Below are 9780 nucleotides of genomic sequence, written 5' to 3'. Positions count from 1 at the left end.
TCGAGAATAAAAAGCGTATTTATTTGAGACCCTGTGACCGAAAGTTGCTCTCTCTTGAGTCTCGTGTCTAGTCGAAAGCGTAAGAGAATTCGCTGTTCTCTTCCTATTTCCTGTATTTCTATTGAGCACCAAATCCAGTGAAAATCAGATACATGGCGATCCTTTCCCTAATATTTCAATTCAATGGCCATGTTTCAACGGGAATTTGTATAAATAATAAAAAAACAATGCCCTGCGCCACAAATATAATTAAAATATTGCTTCAAATTTTTACCCTTAATGGTCCTACGCGCGTTGTCTGTTTTTCAGGTTTCACTGCGATCATTTGTTTTCCTAACTTTCCAAACCAATGTCCGATGCATTTTTTATTTGTGACAATTTTGGTCCTTATGTGCTAGCTGTTTGCCAAGGTATCTTCACTGATAAGAAGCCTTCATTAACCGAGTGTCATAAGAGCGTATTAAGTGGTTAGTTACTAGTCATCTAGCAACTTATTATATATTCCGTATATTGTCTATATCTAAAATATTGATTTAGAGTCAATTGTAAGCATAGTAATCACTCATAATTCAAAAAATTTAATGTCGCCCCATCTTTCCACAACGACCAGTTGTCCGAGACGATTTATAGTAACATCTTTCGGCTTGCAAAGTCCATTTTCTTTGTTCAAGAGAAACTGCTTGAATTCACCATCTGGTGACACCAAATGTAGACGATGGTTTTTCATGTCTGCTAGAATGATGTCTCCATTATCCAAACAGCACATACCGCATGGACTGTCCACCTGTCCTTCCTCATCACCCAGGGTACCGTATCTGTATTTAAGCTGGAGAGTGGAATCGTACACACGGGTGTGATCTTCTTGATCTGTGACGATGACGTCATCATTCGCGCCACAGTGGATGTATTTGTGATAATATCCGTTTGGGTCTGGTATTGTCTGCAGGACCTTGCCTTCTTTGTGGTGCACAGTCAGAGCATTACAACCGGCTACTACATAGTGACCCTTGCTGTTGACCGCCACTGCTTCTGGTAACTCACAGTGGAATGTTCTTACTTGGTCTCCTGTCTTGGTGAAGACGATGATTTCATTTGACTCTCGGCATCTAGTGACGATATTACCGTCATGATCAATGGCAATCCCACCAAATCCATCCACTTTTCCTAGTCTTGGGTTTGGAATTTTGCCCTGTAGGATAAAGGTACTATCGTAGATGTGGATTATATTCCGTGACTTGTCACCATTACACCAAATATCAACAATGATGTCACCATTTGCATCAGTGGTCACGTGACTGATAGCCTCGTCAGGAGACAGGCTCAGTTCTACTTTGAATGATGCCACCAGTCTTCCACTCACAGCGGGAACCACGTCTCCAAGGCAACTGTTGATATTGGAAACGCACAGCTCCATGTTGTTGGTGATAAGCTGTAGCTGGGTCATAGCTGCGGGTAGGGTCGGGATGTCAGTAGTCTGAACGCTCTCACTGCTTTGCTCACAGGCCGAGGCCATTTGCAAGACATCCATATCGTTCCCATGGTTAATAAGCTTTCTAGAGAACTCTATAACGTTGTCCAGTTGGTTTTGGTTGGCGGCAGCAGTTTCGATTAAACCATTTAAAATGTCTAATTTGGCGTTCGACTTGGCATCTATTTCTTCCAAAAGATCCTTGGCACATTGACGGCCCATCTTAATAATAAGCTCCAACTGTTTGTTTACTTCATCCTTTGCTTTCGCACTTCCATATTTTACTGACGCTTTTTGGAATTCAACAGCACTTTTGAACTGATCAAAGAGTCGACTTTTCTTCTCGATGGGTCTCACGCGGAGCTGTAGTTCTTTCTTGCGTTTGTCGGCAGCAGTTTCGATCCTAAGGCAATCATGACCTTGGTGTTCTAAAAACATACAAGTGGCGCAGATGTACTTTTTACACACTGGACAGAAGATTTCTACGGGGTCCTTGTTGTTGTGGTCACAAAGTACGTTTTGTCGGGCACGCAGCTCTGCCACGTATTCGTCGCTGTCAATCTGGTCGACTGGAAACAATTTGTGTTCACGATTTAACTTATGAAGTACATGGTCCTCAGAGCATTTTCCACACATACTTTCCTCGCAGTTCAAACAACGTTTCGTTGCCGTTGGTGGATTGCAGACATTTTTCAGACAACATACTTCGCACTTCTTGGCATCTTTCGCTTGTTCTACTTGACCAAGTGTGTATGATATGCTTACTAGAAGATGGTTTTTTTGTAAACAACTTACACCGCCCCTGGGGAGGTCACACTGACGTCTGCAGATAGGACAAGGGAAGCGAGGCTGACCTTTGAAATTTTTGTCCAAATGGTCTTGGAGGCAATGCTGGCAAAACGTATGAGTACAGCCGAGGACCTTGGGTTCTTTGAACTTTTCGAGACATATGCTGCACGTTAGGAAATCTTCCGTCAGGATTTTGGACAGAGACATGGCTCCTGGGATCAATATCTTAAAATAGAGGAATGGAAAGCCTGGATTTAATGATAAAGTTTGGAAATTGAGATTAACACATATCATTAAGCTTTATGCAATCAGTGTAATGTAAGGTATGAGACTTAATGTTTAAATGAAATAAGACAAGTCTGACATAGGCAAGAGAAGTTATGAAACTTCCCGCAAGGATCCTTATGGGGTGGATGTGCAATACTTTACATCACGGCAGAGAGGTGAATAAAATTCATCCGATAATAGGAAACATGACACAGAATATAGCACGTCCACAAAGCGAAATGATTTTAAATAAATAGAGGAAATGAAAGTAAAAATATACATAAAGGTGCGTAATTAAAACATAAATCAATCAAGTGAATTATGAAATAAATGCCAGATGGAAATGATGAAAAAAGGAAGGCAACCGAAAGATTATAGGGAAGGTACAAGGACGGGCAAATACTTCACAGATATTCAGAATATCAAATATGCAGGAATAAAAAATCTTTTAAACAGTGAACGAAGAAGAAAAACCCAACCGAAAATATCAAAGAACAAATATAATAAAATTCTAACTGCGTAGCAACGAGTTGTTTTTACCACCCTACTCAGACGCAGACTGTAATAATCACCTAGGCAGTATGTTTTCTGAAAAGAAATCAGATTTACCTCTCTTTTCTCCAGTTATATTTCTCTTCGTGGCAGGTACTTGCCCAAAGTCGCAATTTAGATGTGCTGTCTCTCTTGACATGTACACCTGGTCAGGCGAGACGTTCAGTGTTCAAGTCACCTTTATCAGCAACATGGCGCTATCTCTATGTACACAACAGACGTGGTGACATATTTTATTGCTGTTATCTGACTGAATCCAAATGCTTTCACTGATACACCCGACCCAGTTGCATGGCTGCTTAAAATAGATTTGATACAGTAGTTGGCATATAGATTTATAACAGTGATAAACACTGGGTCCGTCAGCTAAATGTTGTTTTGTGGATTAAGTAACCACATTTTGATATTTCAGACGGATATGAGATTTATCATTCCTTCATTAGCTTACCGAGGGAAGTATTGAGGCCGACGGACAAAACTTTAAATGAATATATTGCTGGGTACATGAGGCTGTTATATGTTGACATTTTAGTTAAGTCTACAATGGGAACAGTGCAGGAATCTGGATGTCTCAACAATCGCAATAACGTCTCAACAACCGCAATCTGCCCACATAGCGAAGTATCTCTTCTACCGATGGTGAAAAAGTGTCCTCAATTATTGACATCTAGTGACCTAATAACCATACTTAGTCTAGGCAAATGTGTTGCTCGAGATAACAGATAATGCTCTGATACATGTAGTTTGTAGATAGCCTGTAGTGTTACTAATATTCTTATATCTGTCTGTTACATAATGTCATAAATGTCCTTCCTTATTGTATAAAATATCACAATGCCTGTGGTACATTCACCAACAGTAAAGTACACATTACAATGCCCAAAAAATAAATCATGGGATGACTATCATCATCATTACTTCAGAGTTTACCTTTCTGTAGTAGCATACACGCCATTTTAACTAAGACTCTTAAGAAATGAACTCGACCGACAAAAAACACCTCGTCAAACGGCCTGCCCCCAATCCGTTCAATAAAGAAAGCGTTCACGGCAATATTGCTACTTTCACCATCACGCAATGTATGCGCGCACTGGTAGCTTCCTCCTCCTTCCCTCTTGCTCGAATCTTTCACAACAAATGTGTCCTGATTAAAAGTTGCCAGGCTGCTCATTCCCATGTCTGGTTTGTGGCAGTTAATAACGTGGTTGGCGATGAGCACGTGTTCTTCACTGGGACGCGCCTCAGGATTTCTGTAGTCCGGGTACGGATCTTCCAGTATATGACAAAGTAAGCGATAACCACTCGGGGAGGCGCCGACATCGGTGGCGATAAACGTGGTTGTGAAATAATCCAATGATAATAGCCACAAGTTCAGTGCTGTGATTTTTTGCAGTCCTTTCCGCTTCATTGCGCTTATAACCATCACTAAGCCTACGTGGAATATAGGCGTCTTGTGATCAGACAGCTTTTTGACCTTAAGTATAGCCTGAAAAACAATAAAACGACTAAAGAGAGGCGACAATAATAATTAAAGAATTAAAACAGTTAAGCAAGCTTTGAAAGGGATTTAGCTGTAAGTGCTTTTAGAGTTAGCAAATGTTTGCGCTTTACGTGCATTGGGAAGTACGCTGCCGTATGTGCACAAACACTTCAATATTAAACAAGTTTAACGGGTCCTGCGTGCAGGCATATATAAAGTACGACCTTATTGGGTGAACTATGGATGACAACAAGAATAACGTCTTAAAATTACTGTACATTCTTTATGAGACTAAATGAGGTCATAAAGACATATACAACAGTAGCACACACGTTGAGCCTCATCTGGTCTATCTGCGCTGAAGTATCATAATGGCGATTTCATGGCCAAATTACATTTCAGGGAACTTTTTTTCAACCAAGTGATGTTAAAGTTTGGCAAATCATTTTATGTGTCTGAGTCGTATATGTATACAGAATGTTATATATGTAACTAGAAAAGCACTCCGAGATCCCAGACCTCCGCCAAGGCAGCGATTTTTTATTATTATTGATTTATTATTGATCCGGATCACCACCAAAAACTAATCACTTCTAAGATAACCCATTTCCCACCTACCCTGAAAATTTCATCAAAATCGGTCCATAACTTTTTGAGTAATGTTGATGACAAACAAAACAGACAGACAGACAAACAGGGATGAAAACATAACCTCCTTGGCAAAGGTAATAATATATCATAATGTGAGAATATTGTGCATTGTATTCGCCCAATGTCGACTGCATCGATAGTTAGAATTCCCATACACCTGGTAGTTATTTGCTACCTACCTACTTTCGCACGGACTCTGGCGCAACAAGTGAGGCCAATCCACGTCTGGCTCGCGCGCGCGCGCGCGCGCGCGCACACACACACACACAGAGAGAGAGAGAGAGAGAGAAGGAGGGAGAGGGAGAGGGAGAGACTTACGTGAAACATAACAGGTTTTCCCTGTTTATAGATGATCATTATTATTCGTCTTCGTAAAGCCTCGACGTCTCCATGAAGCATGGTGTGAGTGAACAGCGATCCCACGGAATTCATGGAAATAGCCTGAATTTCTGCTATGATAGTTTCAGCTATTTTCCCATGAGGCTCAACCCATCTTCTCATTGTCAATCCATTGGTTAGGGGCAGACTCGTCCCATTCCGCGTTGCCATGAGAAGGGCTGCAGCGGCAAAAAGAAATAAAAGTATAGTAACGAAGAAGAATAATCCTGCATACATCCACATCGCGATCTGGAGGAATATAGAATACTGATGTTGAACTCCCTAAGGTGATGAACCCTTGATGATTCTAGCTGGGATCCGGAAGTCGAAAGCATGGCGAATTGCGCCCGGGCTCAAGCATGGCGTCGCTATCCGAGCGCTAATAGCGGTATCACCTTTAGTTTCGAGGCTATCATTTGCGACGAGTAAATCCCGCGGCAATGTCCTTTGCGTATGCATAATACGTCATTTTATAGTGACTTTTATGTTATTAAACATGGCGGCAAGTTTGGGTTGCTGCTCATTATAACATATAACAAAGCATCAAAGCTTATAAAAGATTAAGTCACTAGGTACCTCTGATAGAAAAACTTGCGGTAAATTTTCACGCGAAGATTGCTAAAGTTAAGTTTTATTATGCATAAAAAATTTCAAAATTAAACATTTCATATATCATTTTATATTTTTTGATAAATATTCATCGAAGTAGCTATTGATAATAATCATAAGTTTAAAAGTTTCATTTTGTACATAAAATGAAAAAGCAGAACCAAAGTATCTGGTCACACCGTGACCTTCCTCAGTGTCTGTTATGTGTGAGATAATACACTGTCACCCGAGCGATATATGCCATAACACCTCGAGCGTCAGCGAGAGGTGTTCATGGCATATATCGCGAGAGGGTGACAGTGTATTATTTGACATACATACTGAGAAAAAATACAGTCATTTCATCCTAAAACACCCCTAAAACCGAATAAAGTGACCCTATATCACGCTCTAGAGATGTTATACGGAATAAACTCGTCCACGTGCGCTGGTCACCTCCCTCCAAATTCTTACGTAATGTCTGACCAATTTGGTCAATTTTTGCTAAATACTTGTCGTGGACATTCAACTGTCTTGAGAAGTATTTAATCAACCGTCGACACTGACCATGCACGTCTCAGCTGAGCCACACCTAGCTGGGACTGCAACGGAAACAAGGTCCCAAGGCAAAACCTCTACTTTTTAGTGACATTTCTGATAAAAAAGGAGCGTCAGACCGAAATATAGTCAAACTTATATTTCACAAGTGCAAAGGAGAAAGGAATTTACTTTTTGGTGATATTTCTGACAACGAGGCAGTTTCGGAATATATTCAAAATCGACGGATGTTTATTACAAGTTCACGGGAGTAATAATTCTAGTTTTTTATTGTTATTTCTGACGACGAGGCGGTTACTGAATATAGTCAAAATCAAACGGATGTTTATTTCAAGTCCACAGGGGTAATAATTTGACGTTTTGGTGACATTTCTTTTTTACTACGAGGCGGTTTCGGAATATACATGTGCTGGTTTTCAGAGCATTCATGTGCTACATGTAATTACAAGTTCAAAGGGAGAATACATTTTATTTTTACCGATATATCTGATAAAGGGGAAGAATGAACAGCTTAAAAACAAAAGGTAAATAACACAACCCTCGTTAAAAAGTTATAGATTTACAAATAATTTGTATGCACGTGTGGCTTAAATGTAAACTAATTCCTGTTTTCAAACCATACCTATATGATATGACTTAGTGTGATAAAATGATAAATAATCATTGTTAAACGTGAAAAGTTTATGCTAATTTTTTAAGAGCGTGAGAGATTTTAAATTTGTCTACTGGTACATGTAGGTATATAACGCAAGCAACGTCACTATTCTCTTGATGTCAAGAAGGTCACATGATCACTCTGTCTTTGGCTTTCAGCTCGACTGATTTAACCAAGATGTAGTCGTGAAATTCTAGACTACATCGAGGTTAAATCCGAGTTTTCCGAGAGACGCTACGCAGAAATGTCGGTTGCCCTCGATCTTCACTGAAGCTTGCCTAAATGGACAGGCTTCAGTGATCATCATATCGCCACGGTCATATAACATCCCTAGGTATGTATTGTGATACTGAACCTACTCACCAATTAATAAGTAATTGTATCAGTCCAAACACGTGCGCTACGCTTATCGAATTGTTTTTGACATTATATCGTTGACAAACACTTCTTATATCAGTATTTGTAATTGTGACATTCCTATTATTTAAAACAATCTCTTGATTAGCATCATACTGAAATAAAATTATGCGTAATTGTGTTTTGACTTCTTCACTTTAAGCGGCAATCAAATTTTATAGCGTGCGAGGCTATAATTGCTAAGGCTTGGACTCCGTTCACACGAAAAATCTATTTTCTAAAATTCTATTTTCTATTCGCGGTATCTTGTGATCACTCCGAGCGCAGCCGAGAATTAATAACAGCTTTGGAAGTAACTGGCTCGCGCTGCCAGTAATTACGCCGCGGGGTATTCAGGGCACAGACCGTGATCACAAGATACCGCGAATAGAAAATAGATTTTTAGAAAATAGATTTTTCATGTGAACGAAGCCTTGGAGTTTACAGGTGGGTGCAATCGCCCTCCCAAATAGCGACGAATCGCACTGCTTGAGCTCGGTCGCGATGCGATGCTTTCGAGTTATGGGGCCCTGATGACATGTATATGATTTATAGATATGCTTAGACCTAATTATTCACTAGAACATACAACATGTTGTAGAGGCTGGTTGACCTAACATAATGATTATGGGATAACATTTCAAACAATTACGGTAAAGTGTTGCTCTGCAGTGGGTAGGCAGTGGAAGACAAGGCAATCGTATTTATTGGACTTGACTTATTTGCTTAACTGGTACCATATTAAAGGGCTGCATAGACAGAGGAGCAGGGAACGTTAGCTTGAAATCATCGCAAATTGCAAACGCACGCAATCATTGCAATCGATCGCTATATGCACTGACGATTGCACCCCCCTGCTAACTCGAAGCATTTACCCTACAATCGCAACGCAATATTTGCGTAGACGGAAGTCCAATTATAGCCTCGAACTACATATCGCAATTACAAATACTACCGTACTAGTATTAAGAATGTGTATATTTACCCCGTGGACCATTTGAAGACTTTTGAAGTGTTTGGCACCAATACAATGTCCTCACAGTATTATTTGTAATTTGTGTAAGTTGTTAGATATTTTAACATTGCAACTATCCCACTATCAAAATGCGAAGCTACTGATGCAAGGATGAGTAGTGCTCATGCAGTCTCGTTATATTATATCACACACGTACTGAAGAAGGTAACAGTGTGACCTAATGCTTTAACATTGGATTTGCTTTATTGTGTACAGAAAATGAAACGTTTAAACTTATGATGAATATCCATCAGAAAATACCAATTAATATATGAAATCTTTATTTTTCAAAATTTTATGCATAATTAAACATCACTTTCTAAAACTGTGTAATTTTTTTTGTCTTTGATTAAATATAAATATTTTTATTTTCAGTGATAATAAATGTAAACTTCTCAGACTTTAGTTCTTTCAAACTTGTCTGCCTAATATCATTTTTCTAACGCACACAATCCTATGTTCTTCGTGTAATTTTCATTATTATATACGTACTACTTTCATAAGCTTATTTTCCTATTTCCTATGGAACTACTGAGTTGAGCAGAGTTGAGTAGACATGAACATCAGGTGCTGCGTTATATTGTAAATTTACAGCATGAGATGTAACTAAAAGTGGACAAAAGTGGTATCAGAAGAAATGTGAACTTTCCGAGATCCGAATGACGATGGAAATGGCATGCTAAAAAGTTGAACTATGGCAAAATAATTAGAAATGTTAGTGAATCAAACATTTTTGTAACAGTTACTACTACTCACACCTTGAATTACGTCATTAGTGGTTGTGGGTGGATTACATAATAGTAGATCAGATACATTCAGTGTCCCAGCTAAGGGCCCCTTTACACTGGACGGCGTCCTTTCTGCGTCCCTTCTGCGTTCAAAAATGTGGTCAGGACGCTCAACGGTCGCCAAAGCAATTAAATCGTGTCTCAGTGTAAAGGCGTCTGCGTCCCCTGTGCGTCCTTTGAACGACCGAATCTTGA

General features: G+C 39.6%; 1 protein-coding gene across 2 annotated transcripts; it reads right to left on the bottom strand.

Annotated features, from left to right (window-relative positions):
• On the bottom strand, positions 1–6330 carry LOC106153429 (E3 ubiquitin-protein ligase TRIM56-like). Of its 2 annotated transcripts, none has more exons than XM_087015960.1 (3): positions 5799–6330; positions 3134–4562; positions 1–2482 (listed from the first exon to the last, which is right to left on the bottom strand). In XM_087015960.1, exon 3 carries the CDS (start codon positions 2462–2464, stop codon positions 563–565), a length of 1902 nt encoding a protein of 633 aa, XP_086872086.1. In that variant the 5' UTR covers positions 2465–2482; positions 3134–4562; positions 5799–6330; the 3' UTR covers positions 1–562. The 2 variants fall into 2 exon arrangements, with proteins under 2 accessions (XP_086872086.1, XP_086872085.1); XM_087015959.1 differs by having other exon boundaries at positions 5526–6297.
• Between the last annotated feature and the right edge of the window lie 3450 nt (positions 6331–9780).

Source organism: Lingula anatina, chromosome 6 (genome assembly GCF_051362555.1).
Source record: "Lingula anatina isolate TDL-2025a chromosome 6, LinAna3.0, whole genome shotgun sequence".
In the NCBI taxonomy this organism is placed as follows: Eukaryota; Metazoa; Brachiopoda; class Lingulata; order Lingulida; family Lingulidae; genus Lingula; species Lingula anatina.
The sequence above is the reverse complement of the archived record's forward strand: the minus strand, read 5'-3'. Positions and strand labels throughout refer to the sequence as shown.

Coding starts and splice junctions, on each gene's coding strand:
- LOC106153429 (XM_087015960.1), bottom strand. CDS start 2,464: ATGTCTCTGTCCAAAATCCTGACGGAAGATTTCCTAACGTGCAGCATA.